A 15611-nucleotide genomic window follows, 5' to 3' on the forward strand; every position below is an offset into this window, starting at 1 on the left:
TCGAGAGGCTCGTGTACTTTAATGAGTGGGCAGATGAAAGGAATAAGTTATTACCGATCCACCGCAGAAAGAAAGTTTAAGATTAGCCTGTGGAACAATTTCACTTCACCAAACCAAAACAGGTGATTTCGACAGAAAATTTTGTTAAACAAACTCTACGCAGTCTTGTGTGATCGTAACCGAGATTGATGGCAATGATCGAGTCATTGAGCTCCTTAAGATATTTTAGGTTCGAAAATATACCTTCAGTCTTTATAGTGCACACTCCAGCACAAGTGTGCATTTATGAAGATATTACACCGAACCCGAAACAAATTAAACGAATGACCGCCTCTGCATCGGGAAAAATGAATTGTCGGCGGTATCTCTACTTGATCAATTTCTCGTCCGCTCATTCATTCGAAATTGTCCAGACCTTGCAAAGCTCATAATTTCCTAAAACTTTCAAGTCCTATTACGGTACATTCAGCTCTAATTCTCCCTGCACCTCATTTGCAGAATCATCTGTAAAATGAAAGAATTTCCTCTTCCAGTCATTTTCTTTATAATTTAGTTTTAAGGCTACATGTTTCTCTTTTGCGATGTCTTTTTAAAAAGAGTATAACAGAAGGGCGGGGGGTTGGGGTCCCTGTTGTTCTTACTATCCACCGTTCTTAGTCAGCCTTGAGAAAAAAAGTTTATTCATTGCTTTCGTATTACCCGAACCTCTCTATGAATTTTGTTTTTTAGGAAAAGCGCTGAGGATGTTTCGTTATTTTCTTCTCTGTGTTTCGTTCACCAACCTTGTAACTGCTGGGGATCAATGCAGGATAGAAATTAACATTCGTGGTATGGCTCTCAAAGGTTTCGTTTTCAAGAGAATGACAGTAGCAGCTCTTCATATCTGTGATATCTTATGTGAAAGGGAAATTACCTGCCAGAGCTATAATTTCAACAGAAAAGAACAGATCTGTGAATTGAACAACCGCACAAAGGACGCAAGACCCGAGAATTTCCTCTCAGATCCAGAGTGGTTTTATATTCGCCGTTTCAAAGGAAGAGGTAACTATTCAGCCAATAATGCTGGATAATAATTATCAATATTTTGGTCATACGCTCGACTTTGCTTACAGTCTGCGTTTTCTGATCTCCCGCGCTCATCGGTATTGATTTTTCTATCATCTCTTAATTGTAATAATGAACGATATTAGTTCTATCCCTTTTCTTTGTAGTTGCTTTGTAGTTTCCCACTAAAAGCGTAGCTCCAAGTTCTGCAGATAAACACACAACCCACAATTCTCCCATTCAATTTGACGAAGAGCTAACGCTCGAAACGTTAGCTTTGAAACTCTTAACGGTGGCCAACTTACGTTATCAACTCAGTTGATAGCACCAAATTACCTTGTTTTACTCTCTCACCGATGCAACACCACAGTTTCTTTAGAAACTTACCTCCATCATACTGTTTGACTTTTAGTTAACTTCTTCACTAAACAGTTTTGATGCATGTGTGAAAAACTGATAACGAATTATTTATTTCAATGTATTATTTAAAATGATACAAAAAGCCGAGAGTAAGGAGATAAAAAAGTTGGTGGCCCTAAAGGAAGGGTTTAAAAGTGAGGGGGTCTCACTTCCCCAGAGAAAGGTGCTTGACAGAGCGTTTAATTTAACACATTCAAAGGCGGAAATTTAAGTGAATGGGATTAGATCCTCATTTTAATTCTCTCGTGTTTTTCAATCTCGGCTTTCGACTGGTGCATCTCTGCCGCACAGAACTCGAACAGCATCAGCTCAGCATCTAGAAATACATTGACTATTTTTGTAAACATCAACAACCAGTCAGGTGAAGCAAACATGCAGAGAATGGCTAAGAGTCAACAGCGTGAATCAGCCGGTGTTGTGCAAGGTCAGACTCAAAGGCAAGGAAGCAATCGAAGGGGAAGAAACAAGCGAAAGTCCTACACCGTCGATTTCATAAAAAAGCACCAGATCTTTTGGATGATAAATACAAAACAGTTGCAAAGCAACAAGGAGTCAACAGATCGCTGGTGATTAAGCGGGAAAAAAACAAAAGCAAAATTCTTGCAGAACTGACTCTGACCATGACGAAGAAAAACAAGGCCAATGAGACAAAGGAGAAGGATCGCTGGGAACAGATCCCAACGCACTGATTAATGTCCTCTGCCTTCCAATCTTTTACTTGCCGAGTTTAAACTACGGAGAGCAGCAGGAAGCAAAGTGTCCAAACTTTGGTTAAAAAAAAAATGAAATCGAAAATCGAAGCATGCTGTGGCGTAGCAGAAGCTGCAAAATTTAAAGGAAGCAACAACTGATTCCATAGATTCAAGGAAAGACACAACATAGTACTGAGGAGAAGGACCAACAAGAAAAAAGTCTGGGCAGATGATGGCTGGGATGCGATCCAGAAATTCCACAGGGATTGAAGCCTTGAAAACACAGAGGAGAAGAAACAAGTCCTATACTGTTGACCCAAAGTATGGAAGATGGATATCTAAAAATAGATACAATATCGACTACGTTCCTCTCCCATTTTTTAATAAGCAAGTTTGGGTGCTAAGCAGTTGTGCGTGTCCCCACCATCATCTGGTTTAGATAAACGACAGGCTACTCTACAACTTTGTATTGGGGCTGATGGGGAACAAAACGTGAAGCCAGCTCTTATCTTCAGAGGAAAAGGGCGTGTGGCCACTGAGGAGAAAGAAAAGTATGACAAGGGGGTTGATGTGTATTTCCAGCAAAATGCCTGGATGGATGAAGAGATCAACATGCAGTGGGTCCAGGGAACACTTATTCCAGAAATAGAGAAAGACAAACAAGAAAAAGTCCTATTTGCAAACAATGTCGGCTTCCAGCAAAGTCAACAATTCATTGAAACATGAAGAAATCAGATCAACACTACAGTTTACATGCTTCCTGAAAACCACACTGACAAAATCCAGTCCATTGATGCAGGATGTGGTCGGATGATGAAAGGTAAAATTGGTGCAGCAATGGAAATATGGCTGGAAGAGGAGAACAATCTCGATAAATGGCAGGATAGACTTTCAGCAAAGAATAGAAGGATCTTGATGAACCAATGGACTGGGGAGGCGTGAAGTGAGTTTAGTAATGATGAGACCTTTTTCCAGAGACTGTTTTAGAAAACTGACTGTTTGCCAACAGCAGATGGCTCTGATGATGCAAAGATCTCACCCCAAGTATTGGTTCAATGGATCTGATAATTAGACTGATAATTAGACTGGGAATTTAAGAAACTGAATATTGACTGTTTTGCTCTCTCAGTTTGCTTGTAGGATTAGGGACCAGTCAAAAGTTACATCGAAAGAGAGAGGGGGGGCTGGCGCATTTTGAATTTTTTTGACTTTAGCTGAGTTTCGAGTTGTTTATCACCAGAACGGCTACCCCTCCCCCAATGTAATATTATTGCCTTGATTAATGTAGTGAAGGTCAGTTCCATCTATGGATTAATGAAAATGTTGTGCTTGTACATTGATTTCATGTGTTGATAGTCTATGCAGTATTTAATCTTTAGAACAATTTTAAAAACACCTGCAGAACATTTTCAGGCTGGTTTTGCAGAAAATACCCGATATACAAGAGCAAAATCAACTTGAACCCCCAAAACAACAGATCTTTTTAGCGGGTTTTCCTGTATTGGCAGAATCAAAAGTAATTTATTTATAACAATTTCTTACTTGTATCATAACTTTGACTTTTATTTAATGTGTTTTATGAAGGATTTACAGCTGTTTTTACAACTCTTGGTAAGAGTGGAACAGAGGGTCCAGACTCAGTTGGCAGTCAATACAAAGGTCAGGATCATGACGGACAGGTTACAGTGTCAAGCGGTATTCAACTGTGGACTGTGCCAAACACTGGTGAATACAAAATAGAAACAATAGGAGCCTCAGGGGGGTACATTAAGGACAGTGTCATCAACGGAGGAAGAGGGGCGCGGATGATTGGAAACTTTATGTTGACCAAAGATGAGATCATTCGTATACTTGTTGGTCAAAGAGGGGGAAGACCGAATTCTAACGAAAAACCTGGCTCAGGTGGAGGAGCTACATTTGTAGTAAGAGGAGACAACAAGCCTTTGATCATTGCCGGAGGTGGAGGAGGAATTGCAAAAATTACAGAACAACATTCCGGATGTGATGCGTCCGTAAACACAACAGGAAATGCAGGGTATAACTCGCCATTCCTGTCAGGAGGAATGAACGGAGATGGAGGACAAGCCGATAAACCTAACTCTGGTGGGTGAAGAATTTCCTATTTATAACTACTGAATTTTTTCTTTTTGGTTTTTTTCCATTCTGTTGCCATCCATCAGTATTTCGAAAAAAGAGGTGGAACTTGTTGCTCAAATTTGATTTTTTTCAGAGTTACTAAAAGCCATGATCTGTTAAGTTGCTAATGTCAACTGTAAATCTCTTGATTGTAGGTGGTGGCGGCGGTGGCTTTTACAGTAATGGAGAAGACTCAAAGATTGCTGGTGGAGGGGGAAAGGGAGGTAAAGGATTTTTAGCCGGGGGAAAGGGAGGAGCACATTCGGGTGGGTTCGGAGGTGGGGGTGGTTATCGTAACGATGATGAGATACCTGGGGGGGGTGGAGGGTACTCTGGGGGAAGTGGAGGTGCGAATAAAGATATTTCCTGTGGGGGAGGGGGAGGTTCTTTCAACAACGGAACAAATCAGCAAAATGAATGTTGTTATAATACTGCTGGACATGGTAAAGTGATCATAACATTTCTCCATTGAAATGCATGGCACCACTTTACTTAGCGTGAAGTGGTAGTTCTGCTTTGAAGCGCTAATAGATGTTTGTTTTTAAACTCAGTTGCTTTTAATTTTTTTAGTTCATTATTTAGATTTTGTAATAAGTCCGTGTTACTGTAAGACAAATAGCACAACATGTGGTTCTAGAGCCGTTTATATTTGAGGTTAGAATTAAAATTCACAAACAACATTTGCCAGAATAGGTGAGTTTGTGAATTTTTTACTAACCTTATAAATTTGTCGACATCAAAAGCTGTAATATTTGTTCTTTTACCGGCCCTTTTCGGAGCAAATAATATACGTGTAAAGATAAGACACCAAAGAACACTGGTATTCATTACTAATGGAGAAGCTATATCAGTGAAATTACTGCATGATTTGCATAGCTTTTTAGCGCCTAATACTCCCAGGGGTTCACTCCTAGAGGTTCACTTCGAGAGGTTTACTCCCAAAGGTTCAATTTTAGGGGTTCACTCCCAGATTTTCACCCTCAGAGGTTCACTCCCAGAGGTTCACTCCCAGAAGTTCAGTCCCAGAGATTCAGGGGAAGCTTTATGGTATAATGAAACCATTTTTGTCAGCGTAAGGTTTTCTTAGGCTTAGGGCTTATCGTAAGGCCCGTTGTCACATGCAAACGAGGGAGGTGGGGAGGGGGAGGGGGAGGGATGGGGGAGAATTAAACATGGCGCGCACGTTCTCAGTTGTATGATGCATTAATATTAAGATAATAAAAAACAATGAACAACAAATGATCCCACCTCTTTATTCACACAAATTCTTGCGCGTTAAAAGCATACAATATTAGGGCGAGGCAAGATAATAGTTTAATCTCTAGAGTAAGGAAAATGTTAGCCACAAATTACTTCAGTTCGCTTATAGAATAAAGAAGATACAATTGTCAGGAATGTTTAGACATTAAAGAGCGGGCATGGGAGGGGGGGAGTTAGTGATAATTGGTCAAACAATAACTGAGAAATAATTTTGTAGAGAAACAATTGTGAACTCAGCTCCTCATATTCTTGTGTATCTAGTGTCAATGAATACATGTAAAGGTCTATTATGCAGTCAATCGTTTTTTCTTGATCAGTTCAAAACCAAAATCGATTTTTAATAATGATACAGCCAGTGTGACTCAGTTTCTTCAATTTTTTTGCCCGTTGACCTTCTAAATTTTGCTGCGCGTAACACTGACTGTATTCAAGTCAACGCAAGACTTTATTTACTTGTTATATTTTTGGAATATACATCTGGAATATCTTTTCAGGAGGCTCTCATACTCTTTCACTCAAAGTGAAGTAAACTGCTGTAATTTTCCAGTAGTTTAAAAGAACGATTCTGCTTAATAATAGTCAGAAATATGTTGAGAACATTCTTTGCAAGTGGATTTACTAAAAGTTCCCTAAGAATTGTTTCTATGAGTTATAGAAGAGAACAATCACTATCCCTATATTGTCGGTCTATAATGTAGATTTTAAAGTAAACTCTAGTGAAACTCAATAGATTGATATCTGGCTGTCAGTATTTTCTTCATGTTTGTTAGTTAAACCTCAATTACATATTACCTAAGTCACATCAACTGAGAGCGAAGGTTAATTTCTAAAAAAACGAAAAATGTCCATGTATCTCACAGGAAAGTTCCTGAATCCTCCAACTTTACTTATCATTTTCACTCGTCTTTGATATTTTTTTCGCGGCATTCGTAAAACCAGCCTTGACTGAAGGTCTTTGCAGCCGGGTAATCGAAAATTGTATGATGTATGAATATTTAGGTGATGGAAAACAGTGACAAGCAAATTGTCTTCTGTAATAGCTTTGTACAGCAGGACATTCCTAAAGAAAGCTATAAAAAGCGCTGCGAATTGTTTGACGATTTCAAACACGGTTTCTGATTGGACTCCTGATTGAGCAATCGGAAGATATTAACTGAATGATTCACGCACACTTTTAATAAGACATTAGTCACTCATAACAAGTATCTCCTTTACTGAGCGTAACTGCAGCGGAATACAACGAAGGTACTATTAAGTACAAAGTCAAATTCGCTGAAATGGTCGTGAGTTGTTATATAAAAACTCATCCTTGTAGATACGGCTAATTATTCACTTGCACAAAATGAAAACAATTGAATCGAGACAGTTGCTGCATGGTGACAATTTCCAGCAGAAATGATGAACACTTTGCCATGAAAGTTTCGCATGCACCGAAATATGATGTGAAGTGAAGCCTGGACGAGGCTTTTCATCCAATAAAATCACAATTTAATTTCTAAGAACGCATAATTCTTCAGATATATAAAGGGATAAGTTTCTAAAGAAACTGTAGTGTTGCGTCGGTGGGAAATTATAACAGGGTAATTTGGTCTTATCAACTGAGTTGATAACGTGAATTGACCACCGTAAAGAGTTTAAAAGTTGGCGTTTTGAGCGTTAGCCCCTTTGTCAGAGCGAATGGAGGAATTGTGGGTTATGTCTGTTTTTATAAGAAGAAAATTGGGCTACGCTATTACTGAGAATATGGTGACGAGAAAACAAGAAGAAATTAGTTGAATGAAAGGCGATTAGGGGTGCCGGCTTGAAACAAAATTTTTGTTCTTGAGTTTTCCGGCTTTCTGAACTAACTGCCTAGATGTAGGGAAAGACCGCAGACTGTTATGTGCTACTTAGAAGGGATTAAGGAGATTAAAGTGTCTTGCGACAAGTTTGGACGCGTCCTTGTCATTTCTTTCTTTCATGGCTCCATACGTTGAACTCCTTCGGACATAATAACGCCAAACTAGAAAAACACATACCGTAAATTGCCGCATAGAAGCCCCCCCCCGGCCCATGTAACTGTAGACAAAACAATACATCCAATTATAAGCCCCCCCCGGCCCATCTGACTATAGACAAAACAATACATCCAATTATAAGCCCCCCCCCGGCCCATCTGACTATAGACAAAACAATACATCCAATTATAAGCCCCCCCCGGCCCATCTGACTATAGACAAAACAATACATCCAATTATAAGCCCCCCCCGGCCCATCTGACTATAGACAAAACAATACATCCAATTATAAGCCCCCCCCGGCCCATCTGACTATAGACAAAACAATACATCCAATTATAAGCCCCCCCGCCGGCCCATCTGACTATAGACAAAACAATACATCCAATTATAAGCCCCCCCCCGGCCCATCTGACTATAGACAAAACAATACATCCAATTATAAGCCCCCCCGCCGGCCCATCTGACTATAGACAAAACAATACATCCAATTATAAGCCCCCCCCGGCCCATCTGACTATAGACAAAACAATACATCCAATTATAAGCCCCCCCGGCCCATCTGACTATAGACAAAACAATACATCCAATTATAAGCCCCCCCCCGGCCCATCTGACTATAGACAAAACAATACATCCAATTATAAGCCCCCCCCCGGCCCATCTGACTATAGACAAAACAATACATCCAATTATAAGCCCCCCCCGGCCCATCTGACTATAGACAAAACAATACATCCAATTATAAGCCCCCCCCCGGCCCATGTAACTGTAGACAAAACAATACATCCAATTATAAGCCCCCCCCCGGCCCATCTGACTATAGACAAAACAATACATCCAATCATAAGCCCCCCCCCCGGCCCATCTGACTATAGACAAAACAATACATCCAATTATAAGCCCCCCCCCCGGCCCATCTGACTATAGACAAAACAATACATCCAATCATAAGCCCCCCCCCCCCGGCCCATCTGACTATAGACAAAACAATACATCCAATCATAAGCCCCCCCCCGGCCCATCTGACTATAGACAAAACAATACATCCAATTATAAGCCCCCCCCCTCCCCCCCACCCCCAGATGTAAGCTCCCTTCTAGCTTTTCCTGTATGATAGATTGGAAATCTGTGCAGTTTGAAAAATCATGGCGCGCGGAACAATAGGTTTATTACTTCCTTTTGATTATTAAGGATGAACCTTCGTTTTGTTATGTTTCTGTTCGTGTTGTTAGTTTTAATTCTGTTCCAAATGTATTGAAATGGGAGCAACTGCAGAATACCCTGCCACTTTGTTCCCCCTCATTTACATGTGTCGGGGGGTTTTGAAGATCGTGGCATAACACAAGAGACGCAATTCTTATTCAATGACATGTAAATGAGTGGCCGGGTATTCTGCAGTTTAGCCAAACCTGAACTTAACTTCTTCTGAACTTAACAGACGCAAACCAAACCTTAACTAACGGAAATTGACTAACTTAGTCCAAAGTACGCAAAATATAATATACAATTTGGGACATTAAATAAAGAGAGCACACAATCTAATTGACATAAACTACAAGAACGCCAAACTAGCAAGAACAATAAATATTCCGGTCAAGTACCGACGACGCAATATTGGATGTGTAAGATCGCTGCACTTCTGCGGGGAACAAAAAAATGAGAGAGGAGGGAGGACTAAGGAGAAATAAAAAGAAACACTTCTCCATGCCGAACCCCTTCCTCTTCATTAGTTAGTTAGTTTCACTGTTACTTCGTCTCACTGTCAGGTCCTCACTCGGTCCAAGCCTTCGTCGATCTTACCGATCGATCCAATATGGCGACTTCTACATTCGGTCTAAGTTCGTCCTCATTCCTCAGCTTTAAACTTTAGTCACATAAGCGGACTTTGGAACTTTCAAATTAGGCGATTGAGACGAGAAGACTTAGTACAAGAAGCCAAGGTTTACTGAAGGATCAAGATTCTCTGGTTTTGAAAGTGGTTATTTCAATTTACAGTAAGAAACTGAGAAGCAGTGCGGGAGAGCCGATAAGTAAAACGGAAGAGTGGAGGAAAGAGATTGGAAGATGGGGGGGGGAGAGGAGAGAGTTGGATGACCAGACTTCCCTTCCCGTCCCAGTTTACTTCGTCTTGTAGGCTCTTCTTTTGTAGTGATTCATTGATAGGATAAGGTGTTTCCTATAAACAGGGAAGAGTCGTTTTTCTGGCCAGCTACTGCCTATACGCGTATTACTCAAATAGAAGCAGTAGACCGCCCATTCCTTCAATGCGTCACTTTGATAAGCCTCTTGCAACTTTTGAGGAACACTCGAGGAGCTTGGAAATCAGTGGCCGAAGGAAAAAGTTTTATTAAGTGCGGACCGTTGCTTCTATAAAACGGAGGTGCTGCTCTTTTCCTCTTGTTATCATCCAGGACCAAACATTGGTAATCGGACCATTGTTGATGAGGTGGTTAATATCATGCACCTGAATCCACAATAACTGAATATTTTGATTCTGGTTTCACGGTTCCTAGTAAACTGAAAAGCATTCGACCTCTCCTCCAGCACTGAAACCAACTAACAAATGTGGCCATCACTCAGGCCGTGTTCAGCTGGTGAACGTCCTTTTTTCATCAGGGTACAAAAGCGGTTCTATAAGGAAAGGTGATGGCACTTTCAATTTTACGCAAAACTTTATTTACTTGTCAGACTGTTATGTTTTTGTCAACATTTAGAATAACTTTTAGGAGGTTTTCGAGCTCTTCCACACAAAAAAGGAGGAGATAAACGCTGTAGTTAGCATGTAGCTGGAAAGAAGTTTGTTAGTAAATGCATTAACATCTTAATAAGTTAGAGAAAAGTGCCCTCAGTTTTCCTGAATCATCGGTCTGAAGTTTAAGTTTTAACAAAGAGTTTTCTTGAAGTTAATAGATTGATTCCTAGTTGTAAGCATTTGCTTCTTGTTGGTTAATTGGACTTTACGGTAAAGTCACACTGTTTGAAGCTATATTGAGGCAACGCCTTACGACTCACATGGCCACCGTTATGAGTGAAAAGCTGACGTTTCGAGCGTTAACCCTTTGTCAGAGCGATTGGAAGAATTGTGAGTTGTGTGTGGGTTTAGTATGCAGAAAGTGGAGCTAAGCTATTGGTGGGAGTATGGTGACGAGAAAACAAGAATAAATTAGTTGAAGGAAAAGCGCTCGTTGATACCATGGGGATTAAGAGTGCCCATTTGGAAGATAAATTTTTGTTCCAGTGTTTTGCGGCTTTCCGAACTGCCCAGATGTAAGGAAAGTCCACAAACTGCCATATATTGCTTAGAATGATTGGGGAGATTAAAGTGTCTAGCGACTGGTTTGGATGCGTCGACGTCCTTGTCATTTCTTTCCACGTCGCGAAGGTGTTCTCGAAATCGGTCACCTAGTCGTCTTCCTGTTTCGCCAATGTATAACTTATTGCAATAAGTGCAAGTTGTGCAGTAAATGACGTTGGCGGAGGTACACGTAAAGTGATTAGTGATCTTAATGGATCTCTTGGGTCCCGATATTTTCTCTACGTTATGAATGAAAGGACAAGTTTTGCACCGTGAGCGAGCGCATTGAAATGAACTTCTGACCAGAAAGTTGCCTTTGTTTTTGTCGAAAAACAGCAAATGGAGGAATCGTGAATTATGTAGCCTAAGGTGTAGCCAACTAACAGCTACGTGAACTCGAAATTGTGTGTCGGATAAATTTTCGACTCATAATTAGACACTCAGTATTCCATACCTCTAGGGGCCATCGAGAATGTCAATAACAGTTTTTGTTGAGACTGTACAAAGTCTTATTAACTCAGGATAAAAGTCATTAGCACATAGGCATCCATTCCTCGATTTTGTAGACAGTTTATTATGATACGAGGATTGAAACTTAGAGGTTTTTGTCTTTGGGTCACGATATTTTCTCAACGTTACGAACGAAAGCACAATTTTTAGACCGAGCGCGAGCGCATTTGAAAGTTCCGGGTTGGCTGTTAGTGGAGGTTGCGAAAGATAGTACCAGTCTCTGAATCATTCTGAAGTAAATTAACTGCGTGGTTGTGAGGGAGAAACGTGAACGTGAATGGAATACGATAATCATTTTTCTTCTGTGACGTATGTAATACTTGATCAATTTCTTTCACGCGGTGGTGGCCTGCTTGAACGACAGAAACATGACAACCACGTTTTTTTGAAAAACTGGCACATTACCTCTAACTGATTTTTCGAACATCAGAGTATTTTTCGCAGTCCTGTTTCGAACATTTATCTGATTCAGTTGTGACAATCGCTGAGACACTCATAATTTAACAAAGAGGGTAACGTGTTTTGAGTGCAGATGAAACTTCAGCTGTCTCAATTTGCGTGTTATTTTTCGTAAGGTTGAAAATCTCACGGTCGTTTTTCGCTAGAAATATAGAGGTTGTTCTTCTGAGAACATGCTCTTTGTATTCCACTGCTTCTTTCTCACCGTTTTGGCTTCACTAATACCAGAATTTTGTGTTCCAGTTATTTCCGGTTTTCATCACCAAAAATAATTTATAATAATTAATATGAATCGATGCACCCTTTAAGTTATGAATAAGATGAGTGTTTTACACCCTGACGTTTTCTTCGTGCGCCGAATATCCATGAGATGTCTACTAGATTGATTCGGACGAAGAACTTTTCGTTTTATCTGCGAGTAATTATCAGTTTTGTAAAATACGTATCGATTATATTTTTCGTGAAGATAACAAGGCATAGCCTAGGCTTCGTGAGAAAGAGCAAAAATTAACCAAAAAATTAAACAGAATAGAACCAAAAAAGCCACTATTCCAATTTTTTTAAAATTTTTTTATCCCTTGTTGTAAAAGGAATAAAACACATTTACCTGGGCCAGTATTATCATAGGAAGTAACATGAGAAAAATATTCACATTTTTAGACAACATCTGTCGGTTAGTCTCATACATTCAATGGTTTTAGATTGTCATCACTGAAGAGATCATATGCAAGTTCTTAAAAAAACTGTTATGAATAATTTGCCACATGGGTGGCTTGTTTCACAGCCACCAAGTAAGGGTTCTTTACCAACGTGATCTGCAACTGGGCCATGATAGTAGGAATGAAATCACTTTATTAAAAGCACCTGGTAAGGCCAATTATCTTCTACGCTATTTGGTTCTGAAGTGCTTTTAGGTTGAGTAGATTAGTTTTTTAATAAAGACTAGGAGTCGCAGGGAGCTCTGTCCGCTCCACAATAAAGTTGTCATAACTAAAGGGTGGTCTTGAAGTCAGTTATTGTTATGAAAAATACCTGATTAGGATTAGCACTTGGGGTTATTAGTGAGACGAACGAAAAAAAGGTCTGTGTAGGAAAACATGTCTTCAATTAGGGACCGCCTGGGGCTCAGAAAATTCTAAGACTTTCATCATCACAGTGGTGATGCACATATCAATTTTAAGGGTAGCGTGATCAATTCTTCGGAGGAAAGGAAATGAAATTTAGTCTAAAGAGCTAAAGAGCTAAGGACTCTCGTGGTATGAGTCCTTGAGATTTTGGATGAAGAAAGTTAAAAAAAGAAACAACAATTTAAAGTACTACACTGCAAAAACGCAATTAAAGTCTTGAAAGTGTCAAAACGTCTATTGCACAATGAGTAAGAACGTTGACTTTCATCCGCGGTTTAAAAGGTAAAAGAATGGAGAAAGTAGTTCTATTTCATCAAACTGTTAAAGATAGAAATTAAGTTCATCTAAACAGGAAGGAAGTTGGAGGTATTCGTGGAGCCTGTTATACAAACCTTCGAATCAGTCTCGGGGTTGCTTAATTTTAAAAATTTCCCCCTGGTGTTTAGATGAGGCTATGAAGTTCACTGAAAAGTCTCCTATAACTTTTGAAAGGTAATTCTTTCAAAACAGGGGCGAATCTGAAACGTCACGTCCTCCCATCTTAACGCACATATGGATAAATAAGAATGTACAAGACTGACCAAGATAGTATCGTCTTTAGGTATACTCTAAGAAGTAATTTACCCCGACAACCCCAGGTTTACCGAGGAATCGAATGGAATCAGAGACGATGATATCTTTGACCAGGTTTTCACAGTTCCATGCCCTCACTATGTAAAACAATTTTTTGTGTCATAGCAGACTAGATGTGCCTTGCCAAGAGGTTCTCTCATTTTGTAATTCAGGCCGATATCCGTACCAACGACACCATCTGATAAAGTCATCTGGGAGAAGAAACTTTAGCACCGAGAGATTTAACTCAATACTCATACATTTCTCTGTCTTGAAGAAATGCCATTTCAAACCATAAGGCTTTATTTACTAACTTGAAAACAGACTCGTACCCCAGTGTTTTTTTGTGTGTGTTAATTCTCGTGTAAAAAAATTAACAAAAAAATAAAACAGAATAGAACCACAAAAGCAACTATTCCAAAGACTTTTTTATCCCTTGTTTTGAAAGGAATAAAACACATTTACCTAAGCCAGTATTATTATAGTAAGTAATATGAGAAAAATATTCACATTTTTAGACATCTGTCGGCAAGTCTCATACATTCAATGGTTTTAGATTGTCATCACTGGAGAGATCACATGCGAGTTATTGAAAAAACTGTTATGAATAATTTGCCACATGGGTGGTTTGTTTCTCGGCTACTAAGTATGGGTTCTTTACCAACGTGATCTACAACTGGGCCATGACAGTAGGAATGAAATCACTTTATTAAAAGCACCTGGTAAGGGTAATTATCTTCTATGTTATTTGGTACTGTAGTCTTTTTAGGTTGGGCAGATTAGTTTTCGAATAAAGACTAGGAGTCGCAGGGAGCTTTGTTCGCTCCATAATTAGTTGGTTGGTTGATATTACGAAAAATGCTTGATTATGATTAACACTTGGGATTATAATGAGACGAACGGAAATAGGTCCGTGTAGGAAAAACATGTCTTCAATTAGGGACCACCAGGAGCCCAGAAAATTCTAAGACCATGACCATACTGAATGATACAAATATCAATTGTAAGGGTAGCGCAACCAATTCGTAGCAAAGGAAATGAAATTTAATCTTAGAAGCTAAGGACAAAAATATTTTCACTCGTGTTTTTAGTCCTTAAAATTTTGGACGAAGAAAGTTGAAAAAAGAAACAACAATTTAAAGTACTGCACTGCAAAAACGCAATAAAAGCCTTGAAAGTGTCAAAACGTCGAGTGCACAATGAATTAGAACGTCGATTTTCATCTGGGGCTTAAAAAGTAAGAGAATGGAGAAATTAGTTCTAGAATGGAATCAGAGACGATGATATCTTTGACCACTCTTTAACTGCTTCATGTGACATGTTTTTGCCAGGCAGGTTTTTACAGTTCCATACTCTCACCATGCAGAACACTTTTTTGTGTCGGAGTTGACTAGATGTGCATTACTAAAAGGTTCTCCCATTTTGCAGTTCAGGCCGACATTCTTATCAACGACACCGCCTCCGATTAATTAAAGTCATCTGCGAGAAGAAAATTTATCACCGAGAGATTTAACTCAATACTCGATTCTCTGTCTTGAAGAAATGCTATTGCAAACCAGAAGGCTTTATTTACTAACTTGAAAACAGACTTATTACATGAAAAACTGGTTTCACCTCACAATCAAAGAATGAGAAATAAATATAAGTCAATAAGAAACAAATTCTCCATCAGAGCCAACCCCAAAATTTCGGAACATCAAAGTGTTTTGGTAAAACGTTCGTCTTTATTTTACGCTCAAGATTGGGTGAACGAGGAATGAGTGTAAACAGTTTGTAAAGAGTATTATTGTCTACCTCATACGTCGCACTCATATGGACATAATTAAGCCACAATAAAACAACGCATAAAAATAACGCATCAAATTAAAGGCTATTGACATGCATTAAGGATAATCGAGTTCCACCAACCAACTATTTCCCAGGGAAACTCATTCAGTCGTGTTTGTGACAACCACTGAGAACCTCATAATCAGAAAAAGGAGGTAAAATGCAGCTGTCTCATTTCGCCTAATGTTTCCTTTAAGGAGGAAAAGCTCACCATAACTGTTCGCTGCAA

At 39.5% G+C, this 15611-nt stretch overlaps 2 protein-coding genes and 1 pseudogene across 2 annotated transcripts in view; all 3 read left to right on the forward strand.

Moving 5' to 3' along the window:
- LOC149039372 (uncharacterized) overlaps nt 1–15611 on the forward strand; it is a 38577-nt gene that overhangs the window by 1032 nt on the left and 21934 nt on the right. The gene's annotated exons all lie outside the window — the stretch shown is intronic.
- LOC149039373 (uncharacterized) lies at nt 1837–3098 on the forward strand (annotated as a pseudogene).
- Nucleotides 3876–5526, forward strand: LOC149039374 (uncharacterized). The gene is made up of 2 exons (XM_089185458.1): nt 3876–4259; nt 4448–5526. Exons 1-2 carry the CDS (start codon nt 3962–3964, stop codon nt 4762–4764), a joined length of 615 nt encoding a protein of 204 aa, XP_089041584.1. The 5' UTR covers nt 3876–3961; the 3' UTR covers nt 4765–5526.

Source organism: Pocillopora damicornis, chromosome 10 (genome assembly GCF_964200805.1).
Source record: "Pocillopora damicornis chromosome 10, jaPocDami1.2, whole genome shotgun sequence".
Classification (NCBI taxonomy): domain Eukaryota; kingdom Metazoa; phylum Cnidaria; class Anthozoa; order Scleractinia; family Pocilloporidae; genus Pocillopora; species Pocillopora damicornis.

Excerpts from the sequence above, each read along its gene's own strand:
- LOC149039374 (XM_089185458.1), top strand. The coding sequence starts at position 3,962 with ATGATTGGAAACTTTATGTTGACCAAAGATGAGATCATTCGTATACTT. Across the intron at positions 4,260-4,447 it reads AGCCGATAAACCTAACTCTG|GTGGTGGCGGCGGTGGCTTT; the intron begins GTGGGTGAAGAA and ends TCTTGATTGTAG.